Below are 18913 nucleotides of genomic sequence, written 5' to 3'. Positions count from 1 at the left end.
AGAGGGAGAAAACTGGTGTCCATTGGGCATCAGGAATTTTATTTCTATGCTCTTCTCCATTATTATCTTAAATTACTTTTTATCCTTTTGTCCCATGGTTAAATCTTGATCATTAAATAGAGCCTTAACCTCTCTCTCTTTTTTTTTTTTTTTTGTGAGGAAGATCAGCTCTGAGCTAACATCCATGCCAGTCCTCCTCTTTTTGCTGAGGAAGACTGGCCCTGGGCTAACATCCGTGCCCATCTTCCTCCACTTTACATGGGACGCTGCCACAGCACAGCCTGACAAGCGGTGCGTCGGTACACTCCCGAGATCCCAACCGGGCCGCCAGCAGCAGAGGGTGTGCACTTAACTGCTATGCCACGGGGTCGGCCCGAGCCTTAACGTCTTTAATACCTTCCCATACAAAACATGTCAAAAACAAGAGTTCATTACTTTGCCCCTAGGAGCTCTTATTTTACAACTCATCCTTACAGGTAAGCTCACTACTTATTCTTGTACTCTCTCAATCTTAAATTAAACTGAACCTATTGATCAGGCTCTGAGAGCTCTCCCCTTTCCTCTTCCTTCTTAGAACTTTCACAGATAGGAATAAGAAAACAGCCCCAGGAGGAAATAATATACAAAATACAAATTGTTTGGAGGAAATATAGAAGTATATATATATATTATTTTGGGAGGGGTGAGGAAGATTGGCCCTGAGATAACATCTATGCCCATCTTCCTCTATTTTATATATGGGACACTGCCACTGCATGGCTTGATGAGCAGTGCATAGGTCCACGCCTGGGATCTGAACCTGTGAACCCCAGGCCGCCAAAGTGGAGCGCACACACTTAACCGCTACACCACTGGGCCGGCCCCTAGAAGTGTATTTAATCAGAGGGAGCACAGCCAGGTATAATACAGGAAGAAATGAAAAGTAACAGAGCTTACTGAGGATCAACTGTTTATTTATTTATTTTATTTATTTATTTTTGGTCAGGAAGATCAGCCCTGAGCTAACATCTGTTGCCAATCCTCCTCTTTTTGTTGAGGAAGATTGGCCCTGGGCTAACATCTGTACCTATCTTCCTCTACTTTATATGGGACGCCGCCACAGCACTGCTTGACAAGGGGTGCGTCTGTGCGCACCCGGGATCTGAACCTGCGAATCCTGGGCCACCAAAGCAGAGCGCGGGCACTTAACCGCTGCGCCACCAGGCCGGCCCCTCAACTGTTTAAATTGGATGCCAGTTAATGGGAAATAAAGCAGAGACCTGAAAGGAGAGTGCAGTTATAGAACTGAAAAATAGTCCAGCTTGAACATTTTAAACAAAACAGAGGGAAAGGGGTGGAAAGCCAGATGTTAATTGATGCAGAAAATGCCACCATCAACTTGAATTATTAAGGTCTGGCAAGGCCTCAGTAAATATAGACTTGATTTTGGATGCTCAGAATTACTCCAAGAGAATCTTGCTTTTTGTTCAAGGTGAGGGCAACCTTACATGAGAAAGTGAGGTGAGCTGGTTCCAGGGAACTCTTAGAAGCCTAGGTACTGGTGGCTCCTGTTGGAAGATGGAGCTTTTTCAAGCTGTAAAAAGTCGGCCTTCTCCTTTCCACTTGAGGATTCTCACTAAAGCCTTTCCCACCTTATGATCATGAAGCCCTCTCTAGTCCAGGAATTTACAAACCTTCCCTGGGATTGTTTTTCCTTTCTTCCTGCTGTTGTTAATCAGCATTTTCAGAAAGCCACTTTACTCCTGGGAGGGACTACATTTCGGAGGAATGACCTGGACTGCCCAGGCTGGGTTGCAAGGTAAAGAACTGCTTTCTCAGAGTGCTTCTCCTGCTGCTCTCTACCTCTCGGTATCTCTCTCTTGGGTCCATGTGACCACGTGACACACAAGAGATCTGGCATTTCCCCAGGGCCAAGGTGCCAGCTGGTGTTAATGTGTTTGATTTAATGGCAGCAGACTCCCGGTTTCCTGCTGCCAAGGCTGAGTTTAACCTAAAGTTACCCTTAGGAAGGGCAGGGCGGGTTACTGGGGTATGAGTCAACCACTGTAGCTTCTACCCTTTTACTCTTAAAGGTGCAGGAACAGGACACAGATAGGGTGGTGGACCATAGAGATAAGTCCCAGGACACTGAATCACAGCCAAAACACTCCCAGACACAGTGCAATCAGATTCACTTCACTTTTATTATGAACAAACACAATTTCAGATCAGTACCACTAGCTTCAGAATTGATATTAATAGAAATTATTCCAAAATTACTCTTAGGTCACAAATAACTACTATCCCACATAAAAAGGGAAAAATCTCACCCAATCAAGGAAAAGTATCCTGTATGTTTCCATGGCAATGAGTTTATGCATTCTCAAATTTTGTCCAGCTAGTTATCCACCACTTATCCAATGGATTTACTCAATCTCTCAGAGCGAACCATACAGATTAATGATAGCATCCGGGACACATGGTTCACGGTGGACACAAGTTCATGGTGGATACTGCTACTATAAAAATATTCAGGACTTCAGAGAATTCCTCTGCTGAAGGATCCCCAGATGCTTTATAAAAAGCATTAGTCACGCCTCAAAACTGCCCTTTGAGGTAGGTCAGTATTATTAACCCCATTTTAACAGAAGGAAAACTGAGGCACGTTATAGTTAAGTGACTTGCCCAGGGTCACATAGCAAGTCAGTGGCACAGTGGTAGGAGAGGCCCTGGCCTTAACCACCCGCGTAACATTCTTTAACCTTTCACACTGACCCATTTGAGCTACACTTACAGAGAATACACTCAGGATACTAGCAAACCAAGGAGAAAAAGGTTCCATTTTAAATGCTACAACCATTTTTTAATCTAAAAAATTACAAATCAAATACATTCAAATTATTTCCACCCTCCATCAAATGTGGGCACTTAATAAAAACAGCCCTAAGAAAAGTTTCCAAAATGAAGCCCAGAAGTGAATCCTGCAAATAGCTATACTGATAATTCTCCAGCCCGGCCCCCCTTTCTACCAGCCACTGCTGTAGGCTCTCAGGTGCAAAGGAACTCCACAGTGGGAGTGAGAGCAGGCTCATATGCAACACAGATTAGGAAAGATGTAAGGCACCCACATAAGTTGTCAGCACACCCACAAAGCAAGGACTTTTAGAAATTCAGACTTGATCAGATCTGAGTTTCTGGATCATTAATGTATCATTTGAATTCAGCTTTAGAATCTTGAAAAAAGTGTTCCTTACTCAGCAAACACCCCTCCACCGATACCCAGGGGCCCTCAGCCTGAGGACCCCATCCAGTGTAGGGTCACGGTGTGGATCAAATCCATGGAACACTATTATAACAGAAAGATAAAGTTGTTTTTGATCATAAATTATAAAGCAGGCATCTGACGATCTGTGGAATTAAAACTACCCAACAGGACAACAGATCTAAACTACAGTGATCTTCCATTGGATTCTTTTCTACTGAGAAGAATAGCTCAAAAGACAAGGATGCCTTTAGTCCAACCTAGCCCCTGTAGCCTCTATTCAATTAATATAGGAAGAAAGGCCCTCTGCCCTTCCACCATTGGGGCTCAACAGTAGACAGAGCATTTGGTATTGTACATTTCCTATCTGAATAGAGTAAAGCCAGGCTTCAGCACTGATAACTGAGGCACAGGGACAGGAGTGGTCCAAGGTCCTCAAGATACTTTTTCAGACTTCTTCTATACTATTGTCTGCCCTAGGCTGTGCTATGGGGAATGCTGGTTAGTTTGCTAAACAGAGACACTGTTCAGCAAAGTTCGTGGCATCTCAGATCCCAAGTCTCACCCAAAGCTTTGCAGTGCACCCTGACTCCAGGGAATGGGGCCTCCTTTTGAGTGAGGCACTTTGGAACTTGCCTTTGCTTCTTGTGCTTCCCAGTAAAGACGAGGCTCCCTCCTACTTCTACAAGCATTGCACTGTCAGCTGGGAGCACTGACTCAGGCTGGGCAGGGTGACTGAGTAAGCAGGGGGCATCCGGCATGCTCTCTGGTTCTGACCCAGACAGAGGAGACTGAAAACCCTCTTTTGCTCCATGGCTGGCTCACTGGCACAGTGTGAGCATTTGGCTTGGCTGTGCCTCATGAGTGGGAGTACCTGTGCCAGGGATGTTTTCAGTAGGGTTTGCCAGCCGTGTCTTGAGTCATCAGTGTGGCAGGGGAGCACAAGGGTGTAGGTGGAGAGACTCTGGAGGCCAAGTGAAAGTGGCAGCTAGCTCAACTTTATAAAGAGAAACAGTGGTTCAATGACCCTGAGCATTCTGTCTGCAGGAGAGGGAGCTGCCTGGACAGCAATAGCCATCACTGCCTCTGAATACACACAAAGGAGGCTGCCTATCCACAGAAACAAGAAAACATCAGGGAGGAGATAGGACCAGCAGGAGAAAATGGACAGATAGGGTAGAGCCAGGAATCAATAACCAGGGTAGTTAAGAGATTCCCACCTCGCCCCCCAGGCAGTCCTATACTTTAGACTAGATGCTAACAGAGAAGGAATGAGTGAAGGGTTTTGACGCTCCGGAGAAGCCTTCTAGTTTTTACTGATTCCAAGGAAAAGTTGGAATTAATGAATGAACCTAACATCTAACTTGTGTGTGTAACCCGCTTCCACATTAGCATACCCAATAACTTACTCAGTAATCTCGGAATCCCCTGGCAATGTGTTCTCAGAGCGCTTCTTTTGTAAAGTGATCTCTTAGGAACTGCCTACAGACTCTGCCCCTCAACCTCTCCATCTCCTGTCCAGCAGTGAGGGGAAAGTAGACAACCCATCTAATCCTCCTCTTCTTCAAGCATCCCTTTTTCAGACAGAAATACTCTAAGTGAATTATTTTAATATTCCAAGCAAAGCATATATGTATATATATATTTACGTTTGACACAACTCCATCTCCTAAAAGCCTTCCTTTTTTGGAAGGCAGCTATGCTCACCACTCTACCACCAACACATTCCTTTTTTCGATGTTTGGAAATGCTGCAGCCATCTTATTGCTATGAGAGGAGCTGACCAATATCCTGAAGATGGCAGAGCAGAAACTTGAAAGAATTTTAGAATTCTGATGATTCCATGAGCTGCTGGATTTACCAATTCTGGAAACACCAACCTTAAGACTTCTTGTTATATGAAATAAGAAATTTTCCTGTTATGAAAGGAAAAATAAATCCTTCCCCAGCAGAGACCACTTTTCCTACAAACTAAATGCTTCTTTATCCCCAGCCTAAACTATATTGGGACACTGAGATTTGCTTTTGTGTTCTAGCATTGCCAAGGTCCATGGCCCTTCCCTACTCAGTGAGGAGAGAAAGGAAGCATGCTGTGTGGTGGGGCTCAAAGTCCTCACTAGGCAGGCAGCTGTGTGTCTGATCACAGCAGGAGCTTCTTGCCTTGTTTCCCACCTCACCCCCTCCTTACTTGTCAATCACACCATGCATGCTAACTCTCTCCCCTGGCAATTTACCTGCTTTAGAAGCTTCATGCCAAATAAAGTTATTTCTCCATTTCATCTAGCAAAAGCCTGGGCTGAAGGTAATTAACAGGGGCCTTCTCAGAAGATTTTGTCATATCTGGAGCTTGAGCCACCTTCCTTGAAGTTCAGAACAGCGCAAGGAAAGAGTTATCTGGGGCAAAGACCACTAGTTTTGGACTATAGAAAGGCTGTCGAAGCTTTGGAAGCTGCATACTCACCACTGAGTGACCAGCTGCTTGCCTGGGAGGCAATGGAGAGGGGAAGAGAAAGGAAGGTGATAGGAACAAAGCAAAGAGAAGAACAATGGGACCAGAAGAGAGAAGATACATGAAGAAATAAGAATATCAGCTTAGCATCATGAAGGCAGGGTTGTTGGCTTTCAATACTTTTGCATTTTAAAAGAATACTGTACTGGAATGGGTTAACGTCATCATCTTTAGCATCCTGGTAGCATTATTCAGTAGTTAATAAACAGAACATTAAACCTCTGCCCAGCTGGCTTTTGAAAAAGGAACCCAAGGGACCCAAAACTCAGCCACTCTTGTAGCTTTCATCTCCAGTTCTTTTAATCTTGGCCAAGATGGCAGCTTTGGATACTTTCTTCCGGTCATAAGCCAGACCGAGGGCAGCCATGCAATCGATGAAGAATGTGGTAAAGTTGATATGCCAGCGATACTCACTGGCAGAGTAGTCATAGGGGAAGGAGTGGTGGTAGTTGTGGAAGCCCTCACCTGGAACAAAAGCAAGGAGAAAAGTTATGGTGCTACATTGTGGATTGCTGTCTTCCTGATCTCAGCACACCAAGGTTATTTAGCAGAGTATTTCAAACCTAGTAAAAACTTGCTGTTGTTGAGTGAATGAATGAATCCAGTCTCTTCTACTCTGAACCAAATAGATCCCCTGAGAGGCGTCTTAAGAAACAATCAGGGAGGCCCTGGTCACCCATGGCTCTCTGGGGGCCTTTGTGGAGAGATTGGCAGTTTCTCCCAGAGGATGACTAGGAGAAACAGCTATGGCTGGGAATGGATTTCAGATTGGAAAATCCCAGAGCTTTAAGAAATACTGATCTGAGACCCTAAAGGCTCTGTGTATATATGCATGTGTCAGTTAGGGTGGGGAGAGGAGAGAGTCCAGAATGAAGAACTTTTGCTGTGTTTCTTACAAAGGTGAGCAAAGGAGTACACCTTTCCCCACTGCACTGGTTCTGCCTCTAAGGGTGGAAGGTACCAAGAGAGTTGGGCAGCAACAGCCAAGAGGCAGAAGAAAGCAGGCCTAGACCACTGGTCCGAGTTACCTCAGACACTACTGGTTCAGAGTGGATTGCTCTGACTTCGAATTCTTTTGAGCTTTGACCCTGGTGTGGGGGTGATGCTGATAAAACAGAAGCTCTCTGAGGGAATAAACATCAAAATGCTTGGATGTTCCCTCTAACCTCTGATATTCTGAGATGAGCATTTCACTTTTGCTGGAGAGAGGAAAAACAAATTGCTGGATAGAGGAAAAACAAAGAAAGTCTGGATTCAAGATAATTTCTATAATGAGTAACGCTCTGTCAACTCCACAGATAGAGTTCTCCAACCCTTCGCAGGACTCGTCTTTCTGAACCGCATTCTATAATAACCATCCTAACCCTTGTGAGGCCGGGAGAAAGCTGGGTGAAGGATAGCTAATAAAAGAGTGCGTTGAAACACAGGGCCAGTGGCGCAATGGATAATGCGTCTGACTACGGATCAGAAGAGTGCATTGAGCCCTTTGAAGATAAAAGAACCCCAGTAGAGGAGTAATGATATGAATAACAAGCAAGTGAAGGAAGTCCTGCAAAGTAAATGACACTATCCAGAGCACCGCAAGGTATGTCCTCTCTCTGTGACACCTGATTATCCTGTGTGAACTGAGTAGGAGGATGGGATATCCCCAAGGCTAAAGGTACTGACAGAGGATTACGAATTTCCATAAATGGCTCTGCAGCTAGGCTCTGTGTGACTGCTAACCAGGCCTACGCTTATCAGATTTAAAACTGAATCAGGGCCGGCCCTGTGGCTTAGCGGTTAAGTGAGCGAGCTCAGCTGCTGGCGGCCTGGGTTCGGATCTGGGCGCGCACCGACGCACCGCTTCTCCGGCCATGCTGAGGCCACGTCCCACATACAGCAACTAGAAGGATGTGCAGCTATGACATACAACTATCTACTGGGGCTTTGGGGGAAAAAATAAATAAATAAAATTAAAAAATAAAAATAAAAATAAAACTGAATCAGACACACACATAGCCAAGGGAGAAAAAAAGAGGAGAAAGGTCAATGGGTAGAAGAAGGACAAGACTTTGCAACTAGGGCAGCAAGATACAGCTCAAGAAAGGCTCAAGGGGGGAGGTCAGCTCTGGTAGACAGAAGATGAGCATGTGACTGTGGGGGAGGTAATTCAAGCAGAAAAAGATTAGAATGGCAGGGAAGAGAGCTACAGGAGAACAAAGGGTGAGGTGAGAAGGAGCAGAGCAGCAGGTAAGGAGAAATGACTGAAACGAAGTAAGATATTGGCAGCCACTTTGAACTGATGGTCACAAAGAAGCTGGAGTTGAGGAAGCCCACTATAGATCCATTTGCAGTAAGAGGACAAATCTCATTCCAGAAATTTCCATTTCTATGAAAATCTCCAACGTATACAGCCTAGGTGATTTATTTCAAATATGGCTCAGAGTAAGAACATGCACAATGGTAGAAGATGCCTGAAAGGAGGGGGGAGATGCGGGAAAGTTAAAAAGAGATAGGGAAAAAGGCCTTTAGTACAGATAGTAAAGATGGTCAGAGTTGAGACTATAAAGGAAAATTTTAAAGAGGAAAAAGTGAGTGTTAGGCCATGGTGTGCATAAATATGCGGGACCATGAGGGTGCCTGCATACACTGGAAGAGCAGTGGCACCGGTCGCTGGTGAGGAAGAAGGGGCACTGGGTCTGCTCAAGGAAAACTAATTCCAGGCCTTAGTCAAGGTCTATATTTAGTTGAAAAGAGTGACAGAAAAAAAATGGAGACAGATGGTAGAACCCTGTTGTCTTAGACTCTGGCTATTGGGACCAGAATAAGAGAGAGAAATAAATTCATGAATAGTCAGCATTAGATCAGCGAACAGGTACTTGTAATCAAACTAACTGCTTTCTTGGGGGTTCCCTAAGCCACTTTGGGGGTGAGGGTATTCCTATCACAGAATAGAAGTAGAAGAGAGAAAAATAGGAGACAAAAGACAAGAGTGGTAGGTGGCAGTACAGGGCCACCAGCAGTGGCCTTGATGTCCTTCATATTGGCATCGCCAAGCAATAAGGCTTGGCATACACTTCAAGTATCGCCCATCTGATATGGTGAGGAGATAAAAGAAGTTTATTGAACTAAATTGTAATTACTTATTCTACATGTTATATAGTATGTTTAAATATAAAACACCAGGCTTATGGCCACCCAGATGACACTATCGTTCATTTATGCATTCCCTGCCCCAAGCAAGACTGTAGTTCAGCCCAGAGGTGCCCAGAAAAAGGAAAATTCAATGGGGTTCATTATACATAGCCTTTGGGAATTATTTTAGAACCTGTAATCAAAGGGATTGTTAGTTTTCACCCTTTCATTTTTACGTAATACTTGTTGCCTGACTCTCAAACGTTTTCTAATATATTGCCCCTTAGTTTTAGAGTGGAAAAACAGATAGATAGAGGTCATAAAAACAGGTTACTCTGGTTTTTCTGGCCCCTAGCCTAATACCCTAACCAGCAGACCACTAGATGTGGTCTTCCCGTGGACTGCTGACTTACCCACAGCTCCCAGTGAAACCAGGATATTCTCTCGGGGGTTAATGTTCTTGTCATAAGGGCGATATCCGTAGAGGTGGGCAGCACTGTTCACCAGCCAAGTGGCATTTAGCACAGCAGCGTAACGCAATAAAGTGGCAACAAATAAGCTGTGTGGAAAAGTTTCACCCCAGAAATACCAGGGCACAAGTGTGGGCAGGATGAAGCACATCAACAGAATACCAGGTTTGTAGTACCTACGTGGAGAGATCATAGGCTGCGTCAGTGGAGAGGACTCTCAGACCTGCCTGCTTTTCCACCATCACTGGGTTGGGCTGTCTCTTTCCTTCTACAGTGTGAGTATAGTGTGGCAGAAGACAGAACAAAGAAAGGGGATGGGAAATCTTTTGAGAATGTAGTGTTATTATCTCACTTTTTAGTTGAGATAATAAGGAGTGAAATGACTTTTCTAGGATCACACCACCAGGAACAGGTGGAACGAGGATTGGACTGCTTGTCTCCTGACTCTGAATCCATTGCTCTTTTTCACTATAGCATCATACCCTGTTGGTGAAACAAGTGAGGTCCAAATTACAAACTAATAAACTGAGTTGTCCTTCCCAGGCTGGTTTTCCATTCTGCCTCTGGGCTCCTTTCTCTTTCCAGTCAGTGCTCTTTGCAGAGTTGATGTTTAGGGTCTTGCCTCCATTTCCTGCCAGCCACCCTCTAATTCTTCCTCTTCTCCTTCTTCAGAGAGGCATGCTGAGTGTCTTTGGTGCCTGCAGGTCTCTGTCCCTCTGGAGGCCCTGTTCTGTTCTTCATTCTCTCAAATGTAGACCAGGCCATTGACTTTCCAAGGAAATTGATTTCCTATATCCCTTCAGCAGTCAAGTCTTATACTCCTATATCATTGGTTTTCCCTGTATCCAACTCCTTTCCCTTCCTGCCACTGCTTTCCTAGCATGGAGCCTCATTACCTCCTAACTTGTGGTCCTGCCTCTCGTCTCTTTGGCTTGATGGTTTCTTTCACCTGTTCTGAGAATGACCTTTTTAAAGCATACCTCTGACCACGCCACATTCCTGCTCAAAAAACTTTTAATGGTTTCCTATTGCCTATTGAATTAAATCCTAAGACTGCTTTTAAGACTCTGCAAGAATGGCATCAATCTCCCTTTCTTGTCTTATTTCCCACCACACCCTATACTTCAAGCAAAAGTACTGTTGCTGAAACATGCTTCATGCTTTAGCTCATTCTGTTCTTTCTGTTTGCATAGTCCCTCCCCACACACACCTGTGAAAATCTCTATCCACCAGTGGATTCCAAAGCTTCTTTCTTCGTAAACCCTTCCTTGATGTTCCCCACGATGCAATCTCCCTCCCCTTAGTGCCTCTCATTGGTATAGAAAATATTTTGCCTTGTTTCATAGTTATTTGGATACTTGGTTTTTCCCTCCACCCAACAGGCTACAAACTGTTGAAGGTAAGGGCTGTGACACATTCGTCTTTGTATCCATGACTGTCCTAGGTCACTAAACATTTGTTGAATTTAATTGGTTTATTTAAGATAGCTCAGGGAGAAAGAAAGAGTAATAGTCTATGCTATGGGCTGTTAAAAATTAGGGTTTTAAATTATGATTTTGAACATGCAAACCCAGTAAGTTTTCAGCTTACATTTATAAGTCCTAGGAGAAAAAAGGGGGCTCCCCAGACACTGAGTACCCAGCTCCATCATGACTTCACTCACCTCCTCTGGAACATCACCAGCTTCTCAGCTTTTAGGTCAGACAACTCTAGCAAAGCACCTTTCTCTTTGACTGCTGGGTGTTTGCGCACAAGCAGCCAACCCACGTGAGAGAAGAAAAAGCCACGTTGGGCATTGTGGGGATCAGCATCTGTTTCTGAAAACTTGTGGTGGACACGGTGATCTCGGGCCCATTCAAAAACGTCATTCTGGAGGGACAGAGAAAAGGAATTGAGGCCTGAGGAGAGACGCCCTCTTAGGGGAATTCCAATGGATAGGCATTTTCAAGAGTCCATGGCTCTCAGCCCAACCTCATAAAATACCCAGGAGTCAGGGCTCCAAAGGAGAAGCCATGGAGTTGCCTCCTCTTTTTCCCCAACTTGCCACTGAAGCTTAAGTGGAAAAGCAACTTAAAGTCCCAGGACCACATGAATAGGACTGGCTGCCTCCTGAAGGTTACATGGTGGACAGAATGGAGGTAGATCATACAGAGCTCAGATAGTTTCATTAGGAAAGAACATTGCAATTCTTCAAGCAAGAAATGTTGGAAAAGGTCCTCAGGGGGTGCCTAATCCCTGGGCATGGAGAACATGAGGCAGGCAGCCTCGTGTTCTAGGGTCCTAGTTGGTGGGTGAAGCTGCAGGAAGCTCCATTCTGATGCCTTGGCAAAAGACAGCTCACACAACTCAAGGCCAGGCATGGAAACCATAATCTTGACCACATTTACAAATGACCTCTGGGTTCCTCTGGGACTCTTTCCATCCATTAAAGAATAAGCCAATATCTTTTCTTTCCCTTTGCCCTACAGGGACAACATCAGGAGGCTTCAAGGTATAAAGTACTATGGCAGAGATGATATGCTTCCCAGGAAGCACCTGGGATCATGCCATGAGGATGGGGACCAATTTGGTTTTCTTCTTGCTTCTTGCTCCAAGCTAAGCCCCACCCCACATGCTATCCTTTGCCCATTGCTACCACTTAATAACTATGAATTCCTTTTCCCCAATTCCCTTCATTCTATCTCTGCTATAAACTTTCTGCCTCAACAAACCTCAATACTTAACTTAGCCAACCTGGCAGCCCATGATAGGACCACGGTGTCAGACCTCTCAGTGACACAATTTCCTCACCTATAAAATGGGGATAATCATAGTACCTACCTCCTAAGACTGTTGTGAGGATTTAAGGAGGTACTCTACGTCAAGTGCTTAGAACAGTGCCAGGCACATAGTCAGCACTATAAAAGTGTTTGCTCTTATTACCTGAAAACAACAGAGTTCATGAATCTGTAAAACATCAGCTTCAATCCCACTGTGGTGGAGTCCTAAGATATTCATCTAAAATAGTGAATTTATTGTCAAATGTCTGCCCAGGAAACCAGAGTCAGTTCCTGGCTCATGCTTTGTGGCCCTTTACGATGAAGGACCATGACAGCCGGACTGTGTGATAACAGAGGGACCTTAGGATCAAAAATAATCCTATGCACAGAGAGTATTTCCTATTTATCTCCTATGTCCCTTTTCCAGTGACTCAGAAGTATCCTCATGCTTTGTGGACTTAAGCACTGAGCCTGCACTTGAAGTGACCATACGGAGAGAGAACAGTGAAATGGCTGGACAGGTGTTGCTGCTCTTTAGGTGCTGACCGCTATTCTGCCCCCAGATCATTGATAGAGTGGAGAAAAAAGAGCCGATATCTTACCTGGAATGCCATCGTGTTGGCAATGATCAGGAAGAGTCGCAGGGGCAGCCGAGCTTTGTAAGTTCGGTGACTCCACAGGCGGTGGGCTCCTGCTGTTATGCCCAGGGCACTGATCAAATAGTAGAGAACCACTGCCAGGAGAAGACAGTTAGGGGGAGTCACTAATCTGGGGAAGCGTTCACGTTATGTTCTCATGTCAGAGTCCGTGTGTTCTTTAGGCTTTGAGTGAGGATCTGCTTTACCCTGAACTCCAGGGATACCTTGGTCCCTTAGGCCTCTTTGATTTTACCACTCGAAAAATATCATCGCCTCCCATCCTCTCAACCTAGGAACTGGAATAAGCTAAGGAGGCCCAGGAACTTCAGATAGGTAGGACATAGAAGAGGGCTCTCATCACAGAGCCATTTGTCATTCTCAATTGTGAGGGACATTATTCCAGGTTCCACCTCCTTTGACCTTCAGCTAACCTTCTCCAAGGTTTTAAGGACCACAGACTACTCCTGTAGAGCTTAGGACCCATAAGCATGGGTGGTATTAAAATATTTAACAGCCGTGGGCCAGTCCCAGTGGCCTAGTGGTTAAGTGCAGCGTGCTCTGCCTCAGCAGCCCAGGTTCGGTTCCCAGGTACAGACCTACACCACTCATCTGTCAGTGGTGAGTGGTGGCAGCTCACATACAAAAAAAAAGACGAAGACTGGCAGCAGATGTTAGCTCAGGGTGAATCTTCCTCAGCAAAAGAATAAATAAATAAAAATAAATAAATAAATAAAAATTTAACAGCCAGTATGGCCTGGGCACTGACCAATTCAAAGGGCCTTAGGTTCTAGGGGACACTCAGAGGGCTTGGAACTTTTTACCAACTGGTACAAAAGAATTCCAATATTTTAACAGGCAGTGTGGCTATATCAAGGGAAAATCCACCCTGTACGTAAGTCATAACTACACAATCTCTTAAGCTTTGACAAGGATTTTATATTCTGATTCACTGGATACCCTGAATGGGGTTTAATATCTTCACTTTGCAGTTGAAGAAATAGATGCGCAGAGAGGTTACGTGTTTATCTATGGTCACATGGCTAGTAAGGAATGGAGCCATGGTTTGAAACTAGGTGTTCTGTCAATAAGCAGTTCGTGTTCCAGCTATACAATCCACCTCCCGAAGATAGGCACACAGTTCCTGTCTCTCCTTTCCTCGTCCCTGTCCACCCAAACTCCCTCTGGTAAGGCCAGTTCTAGACAATGGCAGGATGGGCTCAGAGGTGCTGGTGGAACACCCCAACGTGTCCTGCCTCACCTTCCTGGAGGCCTGCAGGTTCAGGAGGTGCCAGATCTAATCTCTAACTGGGAAGTGGGTTGAGGAGTGTACCCATCTTCCTCTATTCCAGGAAGCAGGGCTGAGGCCTTGGTAGAGCAGCAACTATTGACAATGTTTCATAACTAGGGAAACAGCTAGAAACAAAGGATCCTTAGTGGCCACAGAACTTAGTTGCAGTTGGAGACACTACACATTGTAACAAACTGTCCTGTGTTCTTCTCTCCAGCCAGAGATACCAGTTTCCTAAACAGCCCACTCCTCTCCCCTACCCTGTCTTCCTCTACCCTATCCTATTCCTTCTACAGATCCCAAGGAGAGCCATGCAGCTGGAGTCTGTCCCAATGAAAGTTCTATCCATAGTCCCTCTGCGCTGGGATTAGCGCCCCAGGTGATTTGCTGGCCTCAAGCCATGTGGTGATATCTTCCCAGATGCAGTATCTGCCCACATCTGCACCTGGAAAAATGACAGTTGAGCCACAGCCCACCAATCACCAATGAGGAAGAAAAATGGCTTTGGGCATGAAAGCAGAAGCACTCAGCTCAGAACCAAAGAAGTTTCTGGGGTTGTTTCATGCCACAGATGACTCTGGCAAGTTGACTCAGAAAGCACACAAGATTCTAGTGTTAACAGGGAATTGGGCAAAGAACCCAGGCACTCTGGTGCCTTTTTCTATCAACACCTCCAAGCCTATCAAATGGAAGGCCTTATGTCAGTTGGAAAGTCATTCTCTATTAATGTCCAAACTGATGGTTAAGCAAAATCTCATAGCTTTGGCCCTAAGAAAGAGACTTGAGAAGTTTTGTCCCCTGGCCCTCAGTGGTGCCTGAGATATCTCTTCAGCCTTCCCCTAAGGGCTCTTCTGAGAGGCTCTCAAAAGTGCTCAGAGGCAGGAGAAATGCTGGAATCTCAACCAGTTGCTAATTTAACACTGTCCTTAGGGATAAAACAAGAAAACGTGAAGCCAAGCTCCTAAAATCTGAAGGTGGGGCCTCTGACCCTCCCCCTCCCCCTCTTGCTCCTTAAGACAGAGGAGTTCTGATAACCCCTTATCAAGCTGGTCATTCCATCAGCTAAGCCATCCGCCACAGGGCCCAGAGACAGGAGTGAAACAAGTCACCGTCCAGTCTCTGGGTGCCACGTTTCTCTGTCGAAAGGCACAGCACACACCCATGGGCAGGGCACCAAAAAGGTATGGGTGAGCCTTGGTTTGGGGATAGCTTTCTGCCCCTGCACTAGCAGCCGAGGGTGAGGAGCAAGCAGCAGCAGTCTGGCCAAACTCTGGGCTTCACGAGGCCTACAGGGAGTGCTGAGGCTGGAAAGGGCTTGCAGGTGACAAAACTACCTGTGAGGACTCCTCTATTTGGGAGAAGGGGTGGAGAGAGGAGTCCACAGTCTCCCTGGGGAATCCTTATCCTTGCTCTTGATTCTTCATGCTGCAGCTGAATTTCTGCTGGGTTCTCAGAGGAGCTAGAGAGCAGATGAACTGACTTCTGCACCTGGCCAGCTCCAGCAATGACACACATGTAACCTAAGGAGCACTAACTTTCTAATCCTAAAAAAGTACTGTTGTCCCCAGTTTGTACTTGGAAAAATGGAGATCACAGGAGAGGAGATCTACCCAGTTGCATTTCTCTGTCTGTGGCACCCAGAGGATTTCCCAAGACAAAGCTCCAGGCACCAGATCCCACCACCTTTAGACCAAAGAGATCCTGGGGGAATCAGCTAGAACTGGGCCTACCAGCCCTTCTACATAACTACCCTCCAAGAGTGTAGCTGTCAGCAAGCACCCCACACCCAAGACTGCTCTGAAAACTCACAAGTTGTTTTCTGGAGAGGGAGTTCTGGCTCACCCCTCTCAGAGAGTGGCAACGTGGGGCCCCTGGGTCTTTAGAGCTCCCTGCTCCCCCCGTCCCAAGCCAGGATTATGGTGGCAGAGGTGCAGATGCCTGCAAAGCGCATGTGTGTATCCAGGGGGCAGAGCCCTGCTATCAGCCCAGGCCCATGGATCTCTGCAAGAGCTGAGCTAAGGGCAGGTCAGGGACAAACTGGGAACTCTCTCCCTCACTGCAGCAGCATCAAGGCCAGGGCTGCTCAGGGCTCTCTTTTCTTGCCTGGCCTGGCTGTCCCTGGCAAGGATGGACTTCATGGCATCAGGAGAGAAGAGCTGGAGCAGGCTAGATGGGGAATGGGACATAAAACATTTCTTCAACCGTATTTCATTCTGAGAACATTTCGTTGAGCGGCATGTATGGTTCCTACATGGGGTCATAGAGCAGTACATCTGTGTAACTTGGGATATCCAGGACCCTTCTTCATCGTTCTATATAACAAGGGAGCCAAGGGTCCGGCCAAAATAATTTTGTGGATCAGCACCTCTCCATTCCTCCCTCTTCTATTAACTCTTTTCTGGAGCAGTTTCTCCAGCTATCCCACGACTGTGCTCAGCATGTACCCCCTAAAGCCAGTGGTCTAGTACCATGATCCCATGCCTTCCAGGTAGGGGTCTTGATTCTTTTGTGGCTAACAGACCTGGGACAAGCAGCCAAGCAAATAGCTAAACAGAAAAGCTCTTTCAGGGAAAGCTAACTCTCTGACACAGGTCTACTCACTTCAAAGCCCACAGCACGTGGTCTCAGGGCTCCCTCCCCAACACCCATGTTAAAGGACCCCCAGAATCGACACTCCTGCATCCCGCCCCCCCCCGCCCCCCCCCCTCGCCAGCTGTGTTCCTAGCCCACTCCTGTCAGGCAACCAGAGAGAGATGGCTAGGAAAACCTGAGCCCAGAGGGGTTGGTGGGTGCCTCTGCTTTATGTAAGATCCTAGCTTGTTAAAAGAATGGAAGACCTGGGGTACTGGGTCAGGAGGACAAGGGAACCTCTTACCCCAGAGCCAGGTGTAGACCTTGCAGGTGGGGATCAGTGTGATCCCATACAGGGCTCCCAAGTGTAGCAGAGACATGAGGATGATGTTTCTCCAAACATACTGAATCTTGGGCCTTGGGCCCTCCTTATCCTTGTAGCTTGGGTCATAGATGTCATCTTTTATTTCAGGGCGGATGTCTTCTTCCAAGTACAGGGACGTCTTCTCCAACTTGCCTCCTCCATTCTGCAGGACCCTGGAGGGAGGCGCTGTGATGGTGGTGGTGGTAGTGTAGGAGCTAGACATCTGGGAGGGAGAGGAAGCAGAGAGTTAGGAGAGAGGAGGCTGGAGAGGACACGTGGAGACAGCAGGGGCCACTTCACTCTCTCATCAAGCTGGGGGAAGGGTGGAGTATGGGCACAGACCCTGCCTCAATACCCAGGCTACCTGAGGGCCGGATCTACCCCGGATGAAGAGAGGGAAGTTCCCAGGAACTGTGCAGATAGACTGGGGAGGAGGGGGAAACCTCAAGGTGAAGAGGCAATAAGAAGGAGGAGTAAAATACCGGCACCCCTACCAACACACAAAGGAAAACCCACACGCATACGTACATAAAGGTACCGGCACGTCCGGATTTTTCCTTAAAGCTTAAGAAACAAAAGTTGGGGAACCAAGTCCCCAAATTACAATCCACATTCCCAAGAAACTGAAGGCAGTACAACTCGCAAAAGACGGCTATGTCCTCCGCGGAGCTCTCAACTCTCTCTTCCACCATCGGAGTCACCCAGAAGCCCAACCAGAGCCGGCGAACCCGCGGTCTGGGGGCCGTTGCTTGGAAGCTCACCTCCTCTTGCAGCAAATGGGCCGGCATCTGGGCTCTCTGAGGCTAGGATCACTTTCCCAGGGCTGAGGCTGCGGAGCAGAGTTCGGGACAGCCCGGACAGAGGGTAGACTTCAGTCTCCGAGCCCGCTTTTGCGCGGGGATCCGCGGCGCCGCGCTCGGCACCCTTCCCTCGCGGTGTGCGCTGGATCCGTGTCCAGACCCGACCCGCTGTGCGTGATCTTCCCAGGCTAGGGATTTAAATACTAGAGCTTTAGTGGGTGACCGTGTCCCGTATTTCTTCAGACCCCTTTTATCCGCTGCCAACAAGGGGCAAAGTGCGCAGAGTTGGCTCTCCGTGGTGGCCCCGCATGGGCGGGAGAGGGGAGGAGACAGAGAGCCGAGGCGTGCTCGAGCCCGAGACTCGGAAACTGGATGCTGCAGACACACCTCGGCTCCGCCGCCGCAGCCCCTGCCCCTGCCCCTGGGGAAATGCTAATGGGCTTCTGTAGACTCTGGCGCGTCATTGGCCGAAGGGAATTTGGTGCCACCTCGTCCTGCCGTTGCCATTGGCTCGGCGCAATCTGCTGTTCCCTCTGCCGCGAGCTCTTCGCTCCCCCTCCCCTCCCTTTCTCCTTCTCGGCTTCTCTTCCACCGGACGCTGGGTCTCTGCCCAGCACCCTGCGTCCTCGGAGGTGCTCGGGAGTCTTCTCTCTGGAAGAGGGAGAGGACTCGGTCCGGGAATGGGGGTGGGTACCAGCCCAGGACTGGCCTCGGGCTCTTCGCGGACGGTTGGGCACTGGGGAAGTTGCACAGGAAACAGTGGGGAAGCCACGGGGGCGATCACTAGGCACAGCTCCATCCTGCCTCCCGTTTCCCAGAGACGCGTGGGAAGGGAGACGTGGCTTTAAACCTGGGGTCGGGAGCAGAGGGGGCTGGTGAAGCCGGGTCTCAGTCCCCAGCGAGCGCGGGTGGCTCGGTCCGCTGCGGAACAATGGCTCTGCCCCGCCCACCCCCTACGCTACGCTAACCTGAGACTGCTGAACTCGCCGGGCCTCCAGGCGGGCGGTCGCGCACCCGCACGTAGATCCACATATGTGTGGTCCTGCACGCGCGCACGATGTTAAGCCGCTGGGCACGCCCAGCACAGGACGTTCACTGCCAGGCGCCAGTGGGTGATACCATCCCTAGGCCCACGCCTCCAGAACGTGTGTGGGAT

The 18913-nt window shown here is 47.5% G+C and overlaps 1 protein-coding gene across 1 annotated transcript; it reads right to left on the bottom strand.

Moving 5' to 3' along the window:
• Positions 1–2164: 2164 nt before the first annotated feature.
• On the bottom strand, positions 2165–18133 carry SCD (stearoyl-CoA desaturase). Its single transcript, XM_004427952.3, has 6 exons — positions 17719–18133; positions 16898–17180; positions 12699–12829; positions 11001–11206; positions 9281–9513; positions 2165–6215 (listed from the first exon to the last, which is right to left on the bottom strand). Exons 1-6 carry the CDS (start codon positions 17743–17745, stop codon positions 6016–6018), a joined length of 1080 nt encoding a protein of 359 aa, XP_004428009.1. The 5' UTR covers positions 17746–18133; the 3' UTR covers positions 2165–6015.
• Positions 18134–18913: the final 780 nt, after the last annotated feature.

The sequence above is a fragment of the Ceratotherium simum genome, chromosome 6 (genome assembly GCF_057802395.1).
Source record: "Ceratotherium simum simum isolate JZ-2026a chromosome 6, ASM5780239v1, whole genome shotgun sequence".
Taxonomy (NCBI): domain Eukaryota; kingdom Metazoa; phylum Chordata; class Mammalia; order Perissodactyla; family Rhinocerotidae; genus Ceratotherium; species Ceratotherium simum.
The sequence above is the reverse complement of the archived record's forward strand: the minus strand, read 5'-3'. Positions and strand labels throughout refer to the sequence as shown.